Source organism: Bos javanicus, chromosome 4, assembly GCF_032452875.1.
Source record: "Bos javanicus breed banteng chromosome 4, ARS-OSU_banteng_1.0, whole genome shotgun sequence".
NCBI classification, from domain to species: Eukaryota; Metazoa; Chordata; class Mammalia; order Artiodactyla; family Bovidae; genus Bos; species Bos javanicus.
This window is the reverse complement of record NC_083871.1, coordinates 49,248,639-49,272,369: the sequence shown is the minus strand read 5'-3', so window position 1 is coordinate 49,272,369 and position 23,731 is coordinate 49,248,639. Positions and strand designations below refer to the sequence as shown.

General features: G+C 40.0%; 1 protein-coding gene across 1 annotated transcript in view; it reads right to left on the bottom strand.

Moving 5' to 3' along the window:
- SLC26A4 (solute carrier family 26 member 4) overlaps positions 1 to 23,731 on the bottom strand; it is a 60,097-nt gene that overhangs the window by 14,899 nt on the left and 21,467 nt on the right. The window contains exons 8-13 of the mRNA XM_061413992.1: positions 21,513 to 21,660; positions 19,333 to 19,446; positions 12,472 to 12,549; positions 12,235 to 12,330; positions 10,768 to 10,874; positions 8,682 to 8,751 (exon numbers count right to left, since the gene is read on the bottom strand). Coding sequence (XP_061269976.1) covers positions 8,682 to 8,751; positions 10,768 to 10,874; positions 12,235 to 12,330; positions 12,472 to 12,549; positions 19,333 to 19,446; positions 21,513 to 21,660 — 613 coding nt within the window. The remainder of the gene's footprint in view (positions 1 to 8,681; positions 8,752 to 10,767; positions 10,875 to 12,234; positions 12,331 to 12,471; positions 12,550 to 19,332; positions 19,447 to 21,512; positions 21,661 to 23,731) is intronic.

Genomic DNA, 23,731 nt, shown 5'->3' with positions numbered 1-23,731 from the left:
TCAGATGAGAAACCTGAGGCCCTGAGAGGCTGACTGACTTGGGCAAAGTCTCCACAAGTTAGAGCCTAGAATTCAGAACCCCCAACTCACCAAGTTTTCCCTGACTCAGAGCATCATAGAATCATTTCTAGCTCTTGACAGCACCTGGCTCAATACAACTGCCAGAGACTGTGAAAATAAATTAAGTAGCAGCTACTGGAATTTTAGATTCAGTATCTAATATCTAAAAAAATTTTTTTCTTTGCTTTTAAAAACTATTTGTTGCTAAAATACATGTTTTCTTTATTTTGTTGTTTCTTTCTTTGCTTTCTTTCATGGCCAGGTCTACTTCCTACCATGAGAAATTTTTTAAATTGAGATAAAACTGGTATATAACACTATATTAGTTCTGTATATGCAACATAATAATTCTATATTCATATACACCACAAAATGATCACCACAATAAATACCCTCTTCGCCTCCTTCATCCATTTCACTGAACCTCCAACCCCCTTCCCCTCTGGTAATCACCAATCTGTCCTTTGTATCTGTGACTTTTGTTTCATTTTGTTTTTATTCATTTGTGTTGTTTTTTAGAATCTATACCTCTAACGGTATTTGTCTCTCTCTGTCTTATTTCACTTTTCATAATAACCTTAAGATCCATCCATGTGGTTACAAATGGTAAGATTTTCCTTTTTATCTCTGATTAGTATTCATGTGTATATGTGTGCCCACATGCGTGCGCATGCTCATTTCTTTATCCATTCATCTGTCAGTGGATACTTAAGTTATTTTCATATATTGGCTATTGTAAATAATGCTTCAGTGATCATAGGAGTACATACATCTTTCTGAATTAGTGTTTTCATTTTCTTCACATAAATAGCAAGAACTGGAATAGGTGATAGTTCTATTTTTAATGTTTTGAGGAACCTCCATATTGTTTTCCATAATGCTACACCAATTTACATTCCTACCAACAGTGTGTGAGGGTTCCGTTTTCTCCATACTCTTTCTGATACTTCTTATTTCTTGTTTTTTGTTAATAGCCATTCTGACAGGTGTGAAGGAAAATCTCACTGTGGCTTTGGTTTGCATTTCTCTGATAATTAGTGATACTGAACATTTTTTCCTGTGCCTGTTGGCCATCAGTATATCTTCTTTGGGAAAATGTCTTATTAGAGCCTCTGCCTTGTTTGGGTTTTTTTGCTATTGAGTTGTCTGAGTTCTGGGTATATTTTGGATATTAACCCATTATAAGATACATAATTTGCAGTTATTTCCTTCTATTCAGTTGGTTGCCTTTTCATTTTGTTGATAGTTTCCTTTGCACACAAAAGCTATTTAGTTTGATGTAGTCCCACTTTTGCTGCCTTTGCTTTTTGATTCAGATCCAAACATTTAACATCAAGACTGATGTCTTGGAGCTAACTTCCCATGTTTTCTTCTAGTTTTATGGTTTCAGGTCTTATATTCAAGTCTTTAACCCATTTTGAGTTCATTTTTGTATATTATACAAGATAGTAGTCCAGGTTCATTCTTTTGCATATGGCTGTTCAGTATCTCTAACATCACTGACTTCTGCTTTATTGACTGTGCCAAAGCCTTTGACTGTGTGAACCACAACAAACTCTGGACAATTCTTAAAGAGATGGGAATACCAGACCACCTGACCTGCCTCTTGAGAAGTCTGTACGCAGGTCAGGAAGCAACAGTTAGAACTGGACATGGAACAACAGACTGGTTCCAAATAGGAAAAGGAGTATGTCAAGGCTGTATATTGTCACCCTGCTTATTTAACTTATATGCAGAGTACATCATGAGAAACGCTGGGCTGGAAGAAGCACAAGCTAGAATCAAGATTGCCGGGAGAAATATCAATAACCTCAGATATGCAGATGACACCACCCTTATGGCAGAAAGCAAAGAAGAACTAAAGAGCCTCTTGATGAAAGTGAAACAGGAGAGTGAAAACTTGGCTTGAGCCTCAACATTCAGAAAACTAAGATCATGGCATCTGGTCCCATCACTTCATGGAAAATAGATGGGGAAACAGTGGAAACAGTGGCTGACTTTATTTTGAGGGGCTCCAAAATCACTGCAGATGGTGGCTGCAGCCATGAAATTAAAAGATGCTTGCTCCTTGGAAGGAAAGTTATGACCAACCAAGACAGCATATTCAAAAGCAGAGACATTACTTTGCCAACAAAGGTCCATCTAGTCAAGGCTATGGTTTTTCCAGTGGTCATGTATGGATGTGAGAGTTGGACTATAAAGAAAGCTGAGCACTGAAGAATTGATGCTTTTGAACTGTGGTGTTGGAGAAGACTCTTGAGGGTCCCTTGGACTGCAAGGAGATCCAACCAGTCCATCCTAAAGAAATAGGTCCTGAATATTCATTGGAAGGACTGATGCTGAAGCTGAAACTCTAATACTTTGGCCATCTGATGCAAAGGACTGACTCCTTGGAAAAGACCCCGATGCTGGGAAAGATTGAAGGCAGGAGGAAAACGGGATGGATGACCGAGGATGAGATGGCTGGATGGCATCACTGATTCAACAGACATGAGTTTGAGTAAACTCTGGGAGTTGGCGATGGACAGGGAAGCCTGTATACTCCATTTATTCTAAGGGATTCTTGCTGGCAATAGTAGATATAATGGTCATCTGAGTTAAATTTATCCATTCCAGTCCATTTTAGTTCACTGATTCCTAAAATGTCAGTGTTCACTCTTGCTATCTCCTGTTTGATCACTTCCAATTTGCCTTGATTCATGGATCTAACATTCCAGGTTCCTATGCAACATTGCTCTTTATAGCATTGGACTTTGCTCCATCACCAGTCACATCCACAACTGGGTGTTGTTTTTCCTTTGGCTCCATCCCTTCATTCTTTCTTATTTCTCCACTGATCTCCAGCAGCATAGTGGGCACCTACCAACTTGGGGAGTTCATCTTTCCATGTCCTATCTTTTTGCCTTTTCATACTGTTCATGGGGTTCTCAAGGCAGGAATACAGAAGTGCTTTGCCATTCCCTTCTCCAGTGGACCACATTTTTGTCAGAACTTTCCACCATGACTCGTCCATCTTGGGTGACCTTACATGGCATAGCTCATAGTTTCACTGAGTTAGACAAAGTTGTGGTCCATGTGATTAGATTGGTTAGTTTTCTAACCAAGAAAACCATCCCCAAGAAAAAGAAATGCAAAAAACCAAAATGGTTGTCTGAGGAGACCTTATAAATAGAAAAGAAGAAAAGCCTCTTCTTTAGAACAGGCTTCAAATAGAATAGAAAAGCCTGTGAAAAGAAGAGAAGCCAAAAGCAAATGAGAAAAGGAAAGATATACCCATTTGAATGCAGAGTTTCAAAGAATAGCAAGGAGAGATAAGACAGTCTTCCTCAGGTATCAGTGCAAAGAAATAGAGGAAAACAGTAGAATGGGAAACACTAGAGATCTCTTCAAGAAAATTAGAGATACCAAGGGAACATTTCATACAAACATGGGCTCAATAAAGGACAGAAATGGTATGGACCTAACAGAAGCAGAAGATATTAAGAAGACGTGGCAAAAATACACAGAAGAATTGTACAAAAAAGATCTTCATGACTCAGATAATCACGATGGTGTGATCACTCACCTAGAGCTAGGCATCCTGGAATGTGAAGTCAAGTGGGCCTTAGCAAGCATCACTACGAACAAAGCTAGTGGAGGTGATGGAATTCCAGCTGAGCCATTTCAAAGCCTAAAAGATGATGCTGTGAAAGTGCTGCACTCAATATGCCAGCAAATTTGGAAAACACAGCAGTGGCCACAGGACTGGAAAAGGTCAGTTTTCATTCCAATTCCAGAGAAAGGCAATGCCAAAGAATGCTCAAACTACCACACAATTGCATTCATCTCACACACTAACAAAGTAATGCTCAAAATTCTCCAAGCCAGGCTTCAGCAATATGTGAACCGTGAACTTCCAGATGTCCAAGCTGGATTTAGAAAAGGCAGAGGAACCAGAGATCAAATTGCCAACATCCACTGGATCATTGAAAATGCAAGAGAGATCCAGAAAAACATCTATTTCTGTTTTATTGACTACGCCAAAGCCTTTGACTGTGTGGATCACAATAAACTGTGGAAAATTCTGAAAGAGATAGGAATACCAGCCCACTTGACCTGCCTCTTGAGAAATCTGTATGCAGGTCAGGAAGGAATGGTTAGAACTGGACATGGAACAACAGACTGGTTCCAAATAGGAAAAGAAGTACATCAAGGCTGTATATTGTCACCCTGCTTATTTAACTTATATGCAGAATACATCATGAAAAATGCTTGGCTGGAAGAAGCACAAGCTAGAATCAAGATTGCTGGGAGAAATATCAATAACCTCAGATGCGCAGATGACACCACCCTTATGGCAGAAAGTGAAGAAATAAAGAGCCTCTTGATGAAAGTGAAAGAGGAGAGTGAAAAAGTTGGCTTAAAGCTCAACATTCAGAAGACAAAGATCATGGCATCCAGTTCCATCACTTCATGGCAAATAGATGGGGAAACAGCAGAAACAGATGGAGACTTTATTTTTTTGGGCTCCAAAATCACTGTGGACGGTGACTGCAGCCGTGAAATAAAAAGACACTTACTCCTTGAAAGAAAAGTTATGACAAACCTAGACAGGATATTAAAAAGCAGAGACATTACTTTGCCAACAAAGGTCTGTCTACAGAGCTAGAACAAATAATTTCACAATTTGTATGGAAATACAAAAAACCTCGAATAGCCAAAGCGATCTTGAAAAAGAAGAATGGAACTGGAGGACTCAACCTACCTGACTTCAGGCTCTATTACAAAGCCACAGTTATCAAGACAGTATGGTACTGGCACAAAGACAGAAATATTGATCAATGGAACAAAATAGAAAGCCCAGAGATAAATCCACGCACCTATGGACACCTTATCTTTGACAAAGGAGGCAAGAATATACAATGGATTAAAGACAATCTCTTTAACAAGTGGTGCTGGGAAAACTGGTCAACCACTTGTAAAAGAATGAAACTAGAACACTTTCTAACACCATACACAAAAATAAACTCAAAATGGATTAAAGATCTCAACATAAGACCAGAAACTATAAAACTTCTAGAGGAGAACATAGGCAAAACACTCTCCGACATACATCACAGCAGGATCCTCTATGACCCACCTCCTAGAATACTGGAAATAAAAGTAAAAATAAACAAATGGGACCTAATTAAACTTAAAAGCTTCTGCACATCAAAGGAAACTATTAGCAAGGTGAAAAGGCAGCCTTCAGAATGGGAGAAAATAATAGCAAATGAAGCAACTGACAAACAACTAATCTCAAAAATATACAAGCAACTCCTACAGCTCAACTCCAACAAAATAAATGACCCAATCAAAAAATGGGCCAAAGAACTAAATAGACATTTCTCCAAAGAAGACATACAGATGGCTAACAAACACATGAAAAGATGCTCAACATCACTCATTATCAGAGAAATGCAAATCAAAACCACTATGAGGTACCATTTCACGCCAGTCAGAATGGCTGCGATCCAAAAGTCTACAAATAATAAATGCTGGAGAGGGTGTGGAGAGAAGGGAACCCTCTTACACTGTTGGTGGGAATGCAAACTAGTACAGCCACTATGGAGAACAGTGTGGAGATTCCTTAAAAAACTGGAAATAGAACTGCCTTATGATCCAGCAATCCCACTGCTGGGGAAATCCCACACACTGAGGAAACCAGAAGGGAAAGAGACATGTGTACCCCAATGTTCATTGCAGCACTGTTTATAATAGCCAGGACATGGAAGCAACCTAGATGCCCATCAGCAGATGAATGGATAAGAAAGCTGTGGTACATATACACAATGGAGTATTATTCAGCCATTAAAAAGAATACATTTGAATCAGTTCTAATGAGATGGATGAAACTGGAACCTATTATACAGAGTGAAGTAAGCCAGAAAGAAAAACACCAATACAGTATACTAACACATATATATGGAATTTAGAAAGATGGTAACAATAACCCTGTGTACGAGACAGCAAAAGAGACACTGATGTATAGATCAGTCTTGTGGACTCTGTAGGAGAGGGAGAGAGTGGGGAGATTTGGGAGAATAGCAGTGAAACAGGTATAATATTGTGTATGAAACGAGTCGCCAGTCCAGGTTCGATGCACGATGCTGGATGCTTGGGGCTGGTGCACTGGGACGACCCAGAGGGATGGTATGGGGAGGGGCGAGGGAGGGGGGTTCAGGATGGGGAGCGCGGGTGTGCCTGTGGCGGATTCATCTCGATGTTTGGCAAAGCTAGTACAATATTGTGGAGTTTAAAAATAAAATAAAATCAAAAAAAAAAAAAAAAAACGAAGGTCTGTCTAGTCAAAGCTATGGTTTTTCCAGTAGTCATGTATAGATGTGAGAGCTGGACTATAAAGAGAGCTGAGCGCCAAAGAAGTGATGCTTTTGAACTGTGTTGTTGGAGAAGACTCTTGAGGGTCCCTTGGACTGCAAGGAGATCCAACCAGTCCATCCTAAAGGAAATCAGTCCTGAATGTTCATTGAAGGACTGATGTTGAAGCTGAAACTCTAATACTTTGGCCACCTGATGAAAAGAGCTGACTCATTTGAAAAGACCCTGATGCTGGGAAAGATTGAAGGCAGGAGGAGAAGGGGACAACAGAGGGTGAGATGATTGGATGGCATCACCGACTCAATGGACATGAGTTTGAGTAAACTCCGGGAGTTGATGATGGACAGGGAGGCCTGGTGAACTACAGTCCATGGGGTCGCAAAGAGTCGGACATGACTGAGCAACTGAACTGACTGAACTGAATATCACTGATTGAAAAGACTATCTTTTTCCATTGTATATTCTTGTTATAAGCTGTCTATGTATCTGTGAATTTATTTCTGGTTTTTCTATTATATTCCATTGATCTATATGTATTTTGATGCTAATACATACATACTGTTTTGATTATAATAACTTTGGAGTAGAAAGGGGAAATATTAATATGATCTGAAGAGAAACCAGAGTATATGACAATAGCTTTGTAGCAGAACTTGAAATCAGGGAGCATGATGTCTCCTGCTTAGTTCTTTCTTAAGATTGCTTTCGCTACTCAGGGTTTTTTGTGATTCCATAGAAATTTTACAGTTATTTGTTGGGCTTTGTTTCTAAATATATGCCTGGCTAATCTACCTTTACTATATTTGCCTTTACCAATGAGATTTTGACTTTTATATGTTTTCTTGTTGCTAGTAAGTAGCTGTAGATTGGGTGTGTACTTAGGGGAAGGGGAGTTCAGAATCTTCCTGCTTCAGAATCCATCTTGGACTACCCCTTTAAAATTTCTTTCTCTGCTTTTTCATCTTTGTTGCCTCTGATCATTAAGCAATCGTTTTTTTTTTTTTTTTGCAGAGAATATAAGCCCATCAATGGAATGTTCAGTTTCTTCATTTTTGATTTTCTGTATTATATATTATTTCTTCCAATGCCAAGGATACAGATGTCAAATAAGGTTCTTTGTGACAGAGAACATGATTTCACAGGGATTTCAGACAATTTCATAGAGGATAATGATAACATAGAGAAATAGAAATTTTTTTTCCTCTTGCTGCTTAAAAAAATTTTTTATGCCATGGCTTTCAGCCCTATCACTGTAATATTTCTTGGTATGGGTTTTTATGTGTACATTAACTGGGTTCAGTGGGCATTCTGGATTTGTACATATTTTTCTTCTAATTTGGGAACATTTTGATACTTATTAAAATATTTTATCTTTTTTTTTCTCTTCTCCTTTTTTGGGACTGCTGTTACTCATATGTAGATATATTGTATTTTGTCCTAGAGGTCTCTGAGGCTCTGTCTTTTTAAAGTTATAATTGACATATTAATTTCATATGTTCACATTGTACATATTATATACAACCTATTTGTATATATTGCAAAATGATCACCACTATAAGTCTAGTTAACATCTGTCACAATATGTAATTACAAAATTTTTTGTGTGATAAGGACTTTTTAAGATCTATTCTCTTAGCAATTTTGAGATATGCTATATAGTATTATTAACTTTGGTCACCATACTGTATATTGCATCCCCGTGGCTTATTTTATACCTGGAAGTTTATGTCTTTTGACCTCATTCCCTCAGAGAAATAGAATTTTGATTCAACTTTTGGAAATAATTGAACTGCCTGTTTTTAAAAAAATACCTCTTACAATGGTTTGACATTAAAATGACATCTTAACTAGCATGAACAAAATTCATATCAGAGAGCTTCCATGGTGGCTCAGAGGGCTTCACTGGTGGCTCAGACACTAAGGAATCTGCCTGCAATGAGGGAGACCTGGGTTCAACCCCTGGGTTGGGAAGATCCCCTGGAGGAGGGCATGGAAACCCACTCCAGTATTCTTGCCTGGAGAATCCCTATGGACAGAGGAGCCTAGCGGGCTACAGTCCATGGGGTCGCAAAGGGTTGGATATCAGAAGGCACACTGGGACAAAAGTTTTCCTAGTATGCCCAGTATACTTAGGGGCTTTCCCAACAGAAGTAGCCTCCCTTTTTGGCTACCTTATCCCTAACACACTAGAAGAGAAATATGCAACCTCTGAAAATCCAGCTTAGCAAACCCAAGTTCAGCCAGTGTCTCCCAAGGGCACTTACATTTTTGTAATTCTTGGTGCTTTTGTAGATGTCTGTGCTAGGGATACTTCCAAGGCTGTTCCAAGATGGACTAAAAGAAGAAAAATTAAGGTCAGGATTTTTTGGAACAGGCATATTTTGGAATAAAACGTTAGAAGAAATGACAGAATCTAAAGAGCCCATAATTTGGATGTCTTGGGACTCTGTCTTTATTGCAGATGACATTTTCTGGTAGCTAACTCTGAAGTGAACAGCTGGTATTTGTGCAAGCCTGGGGGTAAAAAAGGAAGTGTGCCTCTTTTCCAATGCCTGCAAGAAGTAATGAGCATCGTACTTTCATATGTGTGGCACTTTATAGGATAAGCAAAGAGCTTTCACACATGTTAAATCTTATTTGAGCCCTGAATGGTTAACAGTATTATCCTCATTTTTAAGGGTGAGTAAACTGAGGTTTAGAGAAGTTCAAAAAGGCTCTGGAGGGAAGAGAAGCACAGCCTCTATCTTTAACCTGTGGGTCTTCATGGTCTGGCACAGTGCCTAGAACTACCTTGTGAGTTACAGCAACTTTCTGATGAAGTATGGAAAGTCTGCAGTGATCCAATTAGTCTCATTTCATAGAAATAGGAACCTGGGAGGACCAGATTGCTGATTTCCTGTTCCTGATGCAATCACATAAATTCCAGGATTCCTCAGCTGTGACTAGGGACATATGCTAAATACTACGCCTGAACAAAGAATGCCTGTTTGGGGTGCTCTCAGCAATGTGCTCTCTGGACCAGGCTTATAATTACTGGAAATTAAATCCTGGGGAGGATACTGCCTTTGGTTGGCTCAAAGCCTCATTACCAAATCTGCAGGTAAAGTGTTTCACCCATTTCTCCTTGGCTTAGTGTGCCATGCTGATTTTTAACTTAAAGCTCAGAAACTGTGTAGTCTGTCTCTAAAAACCCTTCTCCCCCTCAATCACACACAAGTTACAGTAAATACGGAGGCATCCAGAGCTCAGAAGACATCATTTTCCAAGGAGAGTTTCTGGGGTGTTTCCCAGAAGAAAACTGTGTGCTTTGGGAGCTTGAGAAGTCTTTCAGGCCCCTGGGCAACCACTTAAGGGTGCTGAGATGGTAAACACACACCTTTGGGTAGGCTCCAACATGCCAGGGGAGGCAAGGAGAATTGCTTGGTGGAACAGGAAAGGTGGACCTAGGCTAAGCTGTAGACATCTGTGTTAGGTTTACCAAGGTTTTTCATTCCTTCATGGCCCAAGTGCAGGCCAAGAAGGAGCCAGAAGTCTGGGAAGATAGCAGAGGCTTCAAGAAAAGCTTTCTTCGACTCTCTGTTCAGAAAATGCCAGAGACATAGAAAGGTACCTACCGAAGGCCTCTCAAGAGTCCCAACAAAACAAACACACCTCCAAGATGCCTCACAGATTGTTTTCCATTACTCTGAACTGTGTCTCTGCTGCTTTCACTCTCTAGATGACCTGATTATATCTATTTTACATTATTGGTATGGCTTATTAGGTACATACCTTATTTGGCAGATTTGAATGAATTTTGGCTACAATCAACTAACTTAAAGTCTCCTATTCTGGGTTATTACATAACTTCTGGGTTACTAGCTTCAAAAGAAAATGAGCCATAATATATTTAGCAGCTGTCTGGGACCAAGACTTGGGTCCCCAGTGCCTCTTAGACTTCATCTCATTTTAAAAAGAAACTACACAGCAACCTCAGTCTTTTGCTGCTCATGTATCTTTTAGACTTACCATGACTTGGAGGTGAACATAGCAGTAAGGCCTGTGAGTAAGTGCATAGATTTTGGGGTGGGATACATCTTTGAAATGCTGGCTCTGCAACATACTGGCTGTGTGATCTTAGGGAAGGTTCTTAACCTACTGAGTTTCAATTATCTTACCTATCAAATGAGAATAATAAAACATATTCACATTTTTTTAAAGACTAATTATGATAATGTTTAACTTGTAGAAGCACTAATAAATAGTAACTACTGTGAAAGGGAGTAGTTTTATTATACTTATCAAAATTGTATAAGAAATTTCAGGGTGTGTTGTCCTGTTTATCGATAACTTGGATCTTATATTACTCACAATTGAACTCTTAGGACCACAGTGAGAAATCCAAACACAAGGCCAGCTAGTAAACCGAGGTCCAGTCCCAGAATGATGGATGCCATGCATGTAAATACCCAGATAACCTAGGAAAACATGAAAATGAAAAATGCTAATTCATCAGGTACCATGAAGTGGGTGACTACCTGTAAAAATAATAAGATCAATTGTCCACGAACAAATCACAGCTTTGTAAAATATTCTGACATCTTTACGTACTTTAAGTGGAAATTGGACTTCCCAATACAGGCCAACTGTCCCATTAAAATATTTTTAGATTTAATTTTTGAATAGGTGATATATTGTTGTTTTAGTTACTGAGTCATGTCCAACTCTTTGCGGCCCCATGGACTGTAGCCCGCCAGGTTCCTCCGTCCATGGAATTCCCCTGGCAAGAATACTAGAGTGGGTTGCCATTTCCTCCTCCAGGGGATCTTCACCACCCAGGGATCAAACCCCCGTTTCCTGCATTGGCAGGCAGATTCTTTACCACAGAGCCACCAGGGAAGCCCTGATATATATTAACATAGTTCAAAATGAAATTGGTATGAAGCAGAGGCACTTTCCTGGAGGTCCAGTGGTTAAGACACCACATACCCACTGTGGGGGGTTCAGGTTTGAATTCTGGTCGGGGAACTAAGATCCCACAGGCAACATGGGTGACCAAAAAAGTGTGCAGTGAAAAATCTTGGTTGCAACCCTCTCCTTTCTCCATTCATTCCCATCCTCTTTTCTCTCTTACATCCTCTTTTATTTCTGTGTGTGTGTGTATGTGTACACATGTGCATATTTTTCACCAGCATTTTTTTTTTTTTTTTTTTGCAAATACAAGCAAATACCAATGCAAAACATAGATTATTTTCCTTTCTTTTAGGGTGTTATACACACTCTTCAATTTGGACCAGTTTCTTTTTACTTAACAATTTGTCTTGGAGATCTTTCCATATAGATAGATACGGAATTTTTTCCCATTCTTTTTATCTGTTCTGGTTTAAATTACAGCAAAATTCTGAAGGGTTTAGCTGCTGCTGCTTCTTCTTTTTTGTTTTTACAATTCCTCAGAAGAGTTGTAAAGATTACTTTAATCAAAATTATAATCGACATGGGGTTTTGCATTTTGTTTCTGCTTCGTGTTTTGTTTTATTTGTCCTTCTAGATTAGAGGGTTTATTTTTGTTGTTGTTGTTCTTTGGCTTTGGAAGGCCAGCGGTATATGAAGGAGCTCATATGGGATTCTTGTACAAAATGGATCTTCCCAGCGATATAGGACCTTCACAAGTTGTAGCTCATGTGGAAGACTTCACAGTTTTGGCTTATCCACAAAATTCTAATTTCTGCTCTGCTTCCCAAAATGCAAGTAAGACTCAGGAGATAAGGGGACATAATAATATGGCAAGAAGCACATAAGTAATTCCTATTTCAGAAAAAAGGATGGCAAGCAACTTACAGCATCAGTCTTATTCTGCCTCCAAAGATGAGGAACGTCACACACCTGCATAAACATCCCCTTCAGGTTGGCAATTACAACAGCTGCCAAGACTGACTGCCAGGAGAGATGGGGAAATCCGGGTTATTTAGTGGAATGGTTTGCCATTTGGTGACTTTTAAATCCCCTGCTATTTCTTGGGTAGCAGAGCAGGAAAGGGAAAGTAAGCAATTGGTGTGGCGAGAAGCAAGGTTATACCTTCTGCAGGGGTTCCAGCAGCTTCCCCAGGGCAACGATGGCGATCATCACAACCCCAGCCGAGATGATGCCGGCAACCTGAAAGACACACACATCTCCCATAGTCTGGGTCTGTGCTTCTCACTCTGAATGTGTGCTTGCTGCACGCATGTGTGCAAGAGCCTGTTCATGGGCACACAATGCTCCCCCACCTCCCTCCTTCTGCTCAGTCCTGTTGAAAGAAATAAGAATTATTTGCTAAAACCAAATACGTTTAGTAGCTATGGCAGAGAAAAAGAAAATTTCGGGGCTAGGTCTGCTAGAGTAAGGCCAGTTTGGCTTGATTGCACTTGGATACATAACAGACCTCTATTTTTTTGGTGTCAATTTAAGAGGTCAATCATCAGTCATTTGTCATTCCAGGAAACCCAGCCCATCCTTGTTCCTGGACAACAGATCCTTGATGCATTCTTGGGAAATAACTTCTCATAGCACATAATTGATTCTTCCACATTATTGAATAGGCAACCTGATAACTATTCTAATAATGCTTTGCAGGCACGGTTGCCATGATAATCTCAGAGAAAATAAATTCACCAGTACTGCAGATTAAAAAACACCACATGAGTCTGTTGAGAGGTAGGACCATAAAAGCAAAAATAAACAAATGGGACCTAATTAAACTTAAAAGCTTCTGCACATCAAAGGAAACTATTAGCAAGGTGAAAAGACAGCCTTCAGAATGGGAGAAAATAATAGCAAATGAAGCAACTGACAAACAACTAATCTCAAAAATATACAAGCAACTCCTGCAGCTCAACTCCAGAAAAATAAATGACCCAATCAAAAAATGGGCCAAAGAACTAAATAGACATTTCTCCAAAGAAGACATACAGATGGCTAACAAGCACATGAAAAGATGCTCAACATTACTCGTTATCAGAGAAATGCAAATCAAAACCACTATGAGGTACCATTTCACACCAGTCAGAATGGCTGTGATCCAAAAGTCTACAAATAATAAATGCTGGAGAGGGTGTGGAGAAAAGGGAACCCTCTTACACTGTTGGTGGGAATGCAAACTAGTACAGCCACTATGGAGAACAGTGTGGAGATTCCTCAAAAAACTGGAAATAGAACTGCCTTATGATCCAGCAATCCCACTGCTGGGGAAATCCCACACACTGAGGAAACCAGAAGGGAAAGAAACACGTGTACCCCAATGTTCATCGCAGCACTGTTTATAATAGCCAGGACATGGAAGCAACCTAGATGTCCATCAGCAGATGAATGGATAAAGAAAGCAGTGGTACATATACACAGTGGAGTATTACTCAGCCATTAAAAAGAAAACATTTGAATCAGTTCTAATGAGGTGGATGAAACTGGAGCCTATTACACAGAGTGAAGTAAGCCAGAAAGAAAAACACCAATACAGTATACTAACGCATATATATGGAATTTAGAAAGATGGTAACAATAACCCTGTATGTGAGACAGCAAAAGAGACACTGATGTATAGAACAGTCTTATGGACTCTGTGGGAGAGGGAGAGGGTGGGAAGATTTGGGAGAATGGCATTGAAACATGTAAAATATCATGTATGAAACGAAATGCCAGTCCAGGTTCGATGCACGATACTGGATGCTTGGGGCTAGAGCACTGGGATGACCCAGAGGGATGGTATGGGGAGGGAGGAGGGAGGAGGGTTCAGGATGGGGAACACATGTATACCTATGGCGGATTCATTTTGATATTTGACAAAACTAATACAATTATGTAAAGTTTAAAAATAAAAAAAAAAAGAGTCCGAAATGCAGTACTTGGATGCAATCTCAAAAATGACAGAATGATCTCTGTTCGTTTCCAAGGCAAACCATTCAATATCATGGTAATCCAAGCCTATGCCCCAACCAGTAACGCTGAAGAAGCTGAAGTTGAACGGTTCTATGAAGACCTACAAGACCTTTTAGAACTAATACCCAAAAAAGATGTTGTTTTCATTATAGGGGACTGGAATGCAAAAGTAGGAAGTCAAGAAACACCTGTAGTAATAGGCAAATTTGGCCTTGGAGTACAGAATGAAGCAGGGCAAAGGCTAATAGATTTTTGCCAAGAGAACACACTGGTCATAGCAAATACCCTTTTTCAACAACACAAGAGAATACTCTACACATGGACATCACCAGATGGTCAACACTGAAATCTGATTGATTATATTCTTTGCAGCCAAAGATGGAGAAGCTCTATACAGTCAGCAAAAACAAGACCGGGAGCTGACTGTGGCTCAGATCATGAACTCCTTATTGCCAAATTTAGACTTAAATTGAAGAAAGTAGGGAAAACCATTAGACCATTCAGGTATGACCTAAATCAAATCCCTTATGATTATACAGTGGAAGTGAGAAATAGATTTAAGGGATTAGATCTGATAGACAGAGTGCCTGATGAACTATGGATGGAGGTTCGTGACATTGTACAGAAGACAGGGATCAAGAGCATCCCCAAGAAAAAGAAATGCAAAAAAGCCAAATGGCTGTCTGAGGAGACCTTACAAATAGCTGTGAAAAGAAAGAGAACTGAAAAGCAAAGGAGAAAAGGACAGATATAAGCATCTGAATGCAGAGTTCCAAAGAATAGCAAGGGGAGATAAGAAAGCCTTCCTCAGTGATCAATGCAAAGAAATAGAGGAAAACAACAGAATGGGAAAGACTAGAGATCTCTTCAAGAAAATTAGAGATACCAAGGGAACATTTCATACAAACATGGGCTCGATAAAGGACAGAAATGGTATGGACCTAACAGAAGATATTAAGAAGACGTGGCAAGAATACACAGAAGAACTGTACAAAAAAGATCTTCATGACCCAGATAATCACGATGGTGTGATCACTCACCTAGAGACAGACATCCTGGAATGTGAAGTCAAGTGGGCCTTAGCAAGCATCACTACGAACAAAGCTAGTGGAGGTGATGGAATTCCAGTTGAGCCATTTCAAAGCCTAAATGATGATGCTGTGAAAGTGCTGCACTCAATGTGCCAGCAAATTTGGAAAACTCAGCAGTGGCCATAGGAATGGAAAAGGTCAGTTTTCATTCCAATCCCAAAGAAAGACAATGCCAAAGAATGCTCAAACCACCGCACAATTGCACTCATCTCACACGCTAGTAAAGTAATGCTCAAAATTTTCCAAGCCAGGCTTCAGCAATACGTGAACCGTGAGCTTCCAGATGTTCAAGCTGGTTTTAGAAAAGGCAGAGGAACCAGAGACCAAATTGCCAACATCCACTGGATCATCAAAAAAGCAAGAGAGTTCCAGAAAAACATCTATTTCTGTTTTATTGACTATGCCAAAGACTTTGACTATGTGGATCACAATAAACTGTGGATAATTCTTCAAGAGATGGGAATACCAGACCACCTGACCTGCCTACTGAGAAACCTATATGCAGGCCAGGAAGCAACAGTTAGAACTGGATACGGAACAACAGACTGGTTCCAAATAGGAAAAGGAGTACGTCAAGGCTGTATATTGTCACCCTGCTTATTTAACTTCTATGCAGAGTACATCATGAGAAACGCTGGGCTGGAAGAAGCACAAGCCGGAATCAAGACTGCCAGGAGAAATATCAATAACCTCAGATATGCAGATGACACCACCCTTATGGCAGAAAGCAAAGAAGAACTAAAAAGCTTCTTGATGAAGGTGAAAAAGGAGAGTGAAAACTTGGCTGAGGCTCAACATTCAGAAAACTAAGATCATGGCATCTGGTCCCATCACTTCATGGCAAGTAGATGGGGAAGCAGTGGAAACAGTGTCAGACTATCATTTTAGGCTCCAAAATCATTGCAGATGGTGATTGCAGCCATGAAATTAAGACGCTTACTCCATGGAAGGAAAGTTATGACCAACCTAGATAGCATATTCAAAAGCAGAGACTTTACTTTGCCCATAAAGGTCCATCTAGTCAAGGCTATGGTTTTTCCAGTGGTCATGTATGCATGTTAGAGTTGGACTGTGAAGAAAGCTGAGCACTGAAGAATTGATACTTTTGAACTGTGGTGTTGGAAAAGACTCTTGAGAGTTCCTTGGACTGCAAGGAGATCCAACCAGTCCATTCTAAAAGAGATCAGTCTTGGGTGTTCATTGAAAGGACTGATGCTAAAGCTGAAACTCCAATACTTTGTCCACCTCATGCGAAGAGTTGACTCATCGGAAAAGACTCTGATGCTGGGAGGGATTGGGGGCAGGAGGAGAAGGGGATGACAGAGGATGAGATGGCTGGATGGCATCACTGACTCAATGGACGTGAGTTTGAGTGAACTCCGGGAGTTGGTGATGGACAGGGAGGCTTGGTGTGTTGCGATTCATGGGGTCGCAAAGAGTCAGACACAACTGAGCGACTGAACTGAACTGATGGGGACCAAGACTAATTTTGGTTACTATTTTTTAAATCTACAAGGGGACCCACTACCTGTACTTAATTTATACAGGAAAATTACTTATTTGACAAGAAATGCTGTATATTTTGTATCTATGAGCAGATTCAGTTGCTAGACAATTAATTTTCTGTTAAGTGAGAAGATAACCAGGGCTAGAGAATAGTTTGTCATCAGAATTATTTTTTCATGAATCATTAGGAGTCAGATGGGGATGAGAGAAAGCACAGGTTGCAATGTTGAGTATCTATAGATGTGCTGAAATTAGTTGATATCCACTGACACTCATGATTCCATCCATTCATTCAGCAAATATGTTTCTTATGTGTCAGGTACAATGTATGTGTCATAGGTACTAAGGCATTATTCTTACCTTGAGAACTTAATGACTGGAACAATCAACAGTCAACATGTATGTGCCAGAATTTTATAAACAGTTGCTTATTTAATCTATACAGTGTCCCTGTGAGGTGGATACAATGATTACCCCCCATTGCATAGATACTGAAACTGAGGCCCCAACACGAAAAATGCAGGAAAAGTCAAAGAACAAGGGAAGACTTGCCAGTTTAGTTGGTCATTAGTTCCTGGATTTTAGTCCAGACACTTAGACTTTTAACCCCAGAATTTAGTATACATTTCAGTAATTAAATACCAAGTGATTTCTGTGCTTGTTTCATTCTTCAGTATGAAATCCTGGCATCCTTCATTCCTAAATATAATACATGCCAGTGTGTGGCAGGGGGTATTAGCTTACCAGAATGCTATTATCCCCAAACCTTCTGCCAAGGGATCACTTTGCATGGGCATTCGTGGGGGGAAGGGAAGGGGGAGAGGGCTGTCCCCATTTGAGCCTGGAGTTAGCAGACAGTGAACATCAGCTCTTGGGGATCTGCCTGCACCCACTTATAGCCATGTGCCTTGGGGAGCTTGTCAGGTCTCCATGTCCAGTGGAAGCCACAGAAAACTTCACTGCTAACAGCTGCCCCTGAACACAGGAGCAACTTTGGCAATCACCTCCAACCTTCCCCTTGACTTTCCCCTTGACCACAGATCTCTGATTATGCTTCCTGTTTGAGGCTGTATTGTTTTATTTGCTCTCTCAGAGCTAGAAATGTCTTCAGAAAAATGGAGAAGGAAACTCGACTTTAAATAGGGTAATTCTGAAAATTAAAAGTAAATGTTTGTTCATCAGGAGCCAAGAAATTGGAGAAGGCCAATTCCTCTGACTCTGTCACAAAGATCTGTTATGAATGGGAAAGGAGCATCCTGGGCACCTTGGGGACAAATCAAACTCTCCCTGAGCCACTCACTGTTGGAGTCATTCATTTTCTCAGTTACTCTCTTTTTTATATTTATTTGTGTCTCTACCTGGAAAAAAAGTCCTATTTGAAGACTGTGTGTAGATAGTGTGTGTTAAACTATTTACTTTGGATTGTTGCTCCTTACAGTCTCAAAGTACTATTTACTCTTAAATAATAGTTCTTTCTGTGTTGGGAGGAGAAGACTCCCCAGACCTAACAGAAACACAATCCCTGAGCCTGCCCCTCACCCCCTCCATTCGGTTTGGCATAGCTGACTCATGTCCTGCTGAAAAGGATGGCCTGAGTACAGATCCTGAACTATCTGGCCTAGTGAAGGAGGAGTTTTTCAGAGATTAACTGGGATGCTGGTTTGGGGGAAGGCCACAACTTAAAATCACAGTTAAAGGCAAGATCAAACCCACATTCAGAACTTCAAGAACAAAAGTTTTTCTCAGGAAGAAATTACAAAGTGTGTAACAGACATATGCTTAGCTAGCAAACTGTGGTTCTGTCAGATGCAAGGCCTCTGGAGGAAGCCCCCGATCCTTGGTAAAGGAAATGTAAATAGACAGCTTTTCATTTTCTTGAAGACAGAATAACTCATTAAGCCACAAAGAGATCTTACTAGGCCTTCTCTATTCCCAGATAACAAATAGAAAAAAATGTGCACCTTCATTATCAACTGTTATCATCCCTGCAAAAGCAAGTAAGTGGATCTATCTGCCAGCTGGGCAACAACACAAAAAGGTTTGAGACTTACTGCATCATAAAACTATAAAGAGAGGTTTACAGGGAGGGGGTAGATCATCGTCACAGAGATGGAGAGGTCCCAAGTGGAATCAGAATGGGATGTGCAAGTTTTACTTTTTTCAAAGGCTAATTGTCCTGAGTTCCTGTGCAAGCCTTTCTGAGCCACCATTCCCCTGACTCATTCTTTACATCATTCTAGCTTTCACTTTTCACTTTCATGCATTGTAGAAGGCAATGGCAACCCACTCTAGTGTTCTTGCCTGGAGAATCCCAGGGACAGAAGAGCCTGGTGGGCTGCCGTCTATGGGGTCGCACAGAGTCGGACACGACTGAAGCGACTTAGCAGCAGCAGCAGCAGATGGGTATTACCACATCGCCACCCCGTACCTGTGTCTTTCCCCCAGTACTCTCCTGGACAGCGGTGCGGGACAGGGCAGTGGTAGCCACAAAGCAAGAGAATAATCCAGAGAAGATGTTGCTGATTCCGAAGGCGATGAATTCCTAAGAGAGAGAGAGAATGAATGGTAGTGATGCTACAAATCAAATCTTTGGAAGACTCTTGTCAAGCAAAGAGCATTAAGAAAGCAAACTCCCAAGCCCAGCCTGCCTGGGAGTCCCAGTTTAATTCTTACCATTAAAGGTGCTTGGAGACCTTGAAAGACATGTGGAATCTGGGCTCCATAAAGCCTGAGAGAGGCTTCACTGCTCTCAACTGTTCTGAAGATTGACTTATCTTTTGCTGAAATGCTTTATCTTACTTCCTGGTGAGTGGCCTATCTGTAACTCTCACATAAAATATTTTTTCTGAGGTTGGATGTTTGCTAGGAAGTATATTATGACTTGGAGAATGATTATTCTGATGACTAATCATTTAATTGCTGTAATTGCTATGCTGTGTTTATGGACACAAACAAGACTTGCAGATTTGCAAGCAGTGGAAAATCAGCGTGGTAATGGATCACGCTGGAATGGATCAGATACAAAACCCATCTTGTATCTGTTACTGGTATCCCCCGCTTTTCAAAAGTTTGGTTTACACTTGGCTTTTATAAAAGATCTATTTAAGTTAGTTACTTGTTTTTGCTAACTCAAAGAAATCTCAAGAGAATTTTTGCTATTATGAAAAAGGGCGAAAAATGTTTGTTTTTGCAGCAACCCCTTATAAAGGCAGCATGCTCCCCAAGCAGAGAGAGTGGCAGCACCAAGCTCCTTCCCGGGAAGCTACACTCAGCATCTCAGCACGGAGCCACCATTGCTCTGAACTGTGTGAGCACCTGTTCATCTCAGTGTATTTTGTGCATCTGTTTGCAAGATGTGTCTTAAGGTAACTGCTTCTTCACTTCAGCTCAAGAAGATTTTCATAGGAACTCTCTACTTTTGGATATGGGGAAACCTGTAATTAATTGCACAATGAACTACCTCAGTTTAAAGTGGTCACAACTATTATCATTGATGTTTGTGGCAATCTTTTGCCATATTATAGCTGCCTTTAAAAAAATTACCAAGAAAAAAAATTTTTTAATTACTAGATTACATGAAGAATTCTTATTCCAACTTGCTCCTAATATGTTAAGCTTAAATGTTATTTATGATCTAACTTTTTAAATTAACTTTTATGAATTAACTTTTTAAAAATTAGGATTACTTTGACTTTTTTCTTAAAAGGTAAAGTGATGCACAGGGAATATAGCCAATTATTTTCTAAGAACCATAAATGGAGTATAACCTTTAAAGCTTGTGAATTGCTATGTTGCACACCTGAAACTTATATAATATAGGACATCAACTATACCGCAATTAAAAAAATAAATCTTTAAAAAATGTAAAATAAAAAAAGAGATGTATCTAGCTAATATAACACATGGAGCTTTTTTGGATACTTAGCCAAACAAATCAACTGTTCAAAAAACTTGCTGCTACTGCTGCTGCTAAGTCGCTTCAGTCGTGTCCGACTCTGTGCGACCCCATAGAGGGCAGCCCACGAGGCTCCGCCTTCCCTGGGATTCTCCAGGCAAGAACTCTTGAGTGGGTTGCCATTTCCTTCTCCAGTGCATGAAAGTGAAAAGTGAAAGTGAAGTTGCTTAGTCCTGTCCGACTCCTTGCGACCCCATGGACTGTGGCCCACCAGGCTCCTCCGTCCAAGACAACCTAAAAACTGGCTAGATAGTTGATGTTATTAAAGAATTATTATTCATTTTTTTAGTTGTGATAATGATATTGTGGTTATCTACCTAAAAACTGACTGGATATTAGATGATATTATGGAATTATAGCTAGTATTTCTAAAAATATAATGGTGTATCATGCTTATGTTTTTTTTTTACATTCTTATCTTTCAGATATATAATAAAATATGGATATATAAACAACAAAATATATTTTAAAAATGAAGTGATACAGCATGCATATTTCAAAATAACTTCAAATTAGCACACACAGGAGAGAAACCAACTCAGTAAAGATGGTTGGGAGAAACCAATCCCTTCTTTAACAGACAACAAATTCTTTCCCATATTTTCTTCTTATTTGCAGTCCTACAAACCAGTTCAGCAAAAGGGTGACCATACCTGGTTCCCATCGATGGTGTAATCATGCTTGATGGCGTATACTTTTCCTACAGACACTGCAATGGCATAAGCGACCACAGAGATGGAAAATGATGCAGTCAGCATCTCAGAAAACAGACTCACAGATGGCATTGCCGGAGGCAAAAACCTAGTTTTTAAACGAAAAATGCTGTGACAATTTGACTACAATGCTCTTCCCCCACCTCACCAAATGCTACATCAACCCAGCCATGGGTTGGGTTGATCTACATCAACCCAGACATGAAAGAATTTAACCCAAGAGAACAAGAGGTACATAAGATGGATAAGTGGTAGCACCTGCTTTTACAATTTTCAGTCAGAAGTAGGTGCTATCTCACTGGCTGATTCCTTTGTTCCCTATTTGAGAGACTAGGTGCTGCCTTATCTACACTCTGACAAGAAGAAACCTGTCATTACTGATTTTTTAATACCATATAATCCTATGCTGCACCATCTCACACATTAGTGTTTCTCCTTACAATTTCATCTTAGAGGTCTTTGATGTCTTTAATATCAAAGGTCTTTGATATCTAGGATATCTTTAAATGATATCCTGGCCGTTAAATGAGATTTACCCTGTATAAGAAGTGGGTCAGGTCTGTTACAGAGACAAAGAATGTAAGATGCTGAAACAGAGAAGTGGAAAATCCTTATCGAAGAGCCATGATACTGAAAATCTTCTTGAGTACCCCCAAAAGATTAAATGTATATGGTTATTAGAATGCTCCATAGTCACTATAGTTGTGGGATCAAACAGTTACTATTTGACAAAACCAAAGCTACTCACCAACCATATAAAGAAATAAATTTACAAGTTTATAAGTATGCAATCATCCCCAAGTATGAAAATCAGAGATGATTCCTTTCTTATGCCGCATCTTGATGATTATCTGTATGGCCAATTCTCTGGCCGAAAAAAAAAAATAATAATAATCTCCCTGACCTACCTAACACCTGAAGCTCCTTTCATAGGAAACTACACTTTTTCCCCTATAGTTGGAAGTGGTAATGTAGAAATAAGGTTCTTATAGAAAGCCATAGAAATCTAGAACCTGCTAATATCTTAATATTATCCAAAGTATTATCCTAAATCTAATATCCTAGAAATTGTTGAATCTACCTTTCTCTTTTTGTTGATTAGGGAACTGAGGCCCAGAAGAGTGAAGTACTTAGTAGGTCCGAGTGTGAATGTTAGATATTAGATGATTTCCTGAGTAGCCAGATCTGATTTGCCCTCTTAGAGCCTGCTGGTTAAGAAAAAGAGTTAGTGAGAGAATAGGGGGCCCTGGTTTGGGTGAATCCCAGTGGGATGCTCAGAAGCTGACCACACTTGGAGAAATTGTATATTTGGCCAAGAAAGGCAGTAGGGGAGTAGGGCAAGTGGTTATGGTTTGGGGGACGGTGTCATTGGACACTGAGCAATATTGACATATGGCATTGACTCTCAATGGGATTAAAGAAAACTGCCAGTAATGGCTGTGCTTTTACTCCCTTCTTGGGGGATTGACATGGGGAGGAGATGAAGAGGTGGGCACGCACAATCTATATTTTGTTTTGTTTTGGTTGCGCCACACAGCATGTGGCATCTTAGTTTCCTGACCAGGCACAGCACCCATGCCCCTGCATTGAAAGTGAGGGTTCTTAACCATTGGAAGGTTAAGTTCCACAATCACTCTTTTGTTCCTCTTTATTTCACCCTTCTCATCTCACGCTCCTTTCCTTGCCCTTTTCCAATCTCTCCACATCATGCTTTCTTTTTCAGTTTTTGTTAATGTTGTTATACTTATTTCTGGGGTATCAAAAAGCTGAACAAGACAAGTGAGATCATTACCCTTGTGGAAGAGCTTATATATATATATATATATCCCGGGGGCCAGGCAGGTGAGGCAGACCGACCAATCATAACAGGTGGTCTGTCAGAGCATTCAACTTGACTAACCCAACAGTAAGAGGCTTGAGATCCATTTTCAGCAGGAGAGTATCCAGGAAATCTCTTGATAGGGCCAGAAAGGATCACTTGTGGCAGCAAAAAGGAGTGCCCAAAATCTAGTAATAGAACCTGGACCTAGGGGACAGGGCATTTGCCATGGACCTCCTCTAAGAGTTACACCTTAGGAAACCTGACAATGTGGATCTATAAAATATATTTTTAATGTAGCTGCTTGTAACTACTCAAATAATCTAGTTGTTAGGGTGAA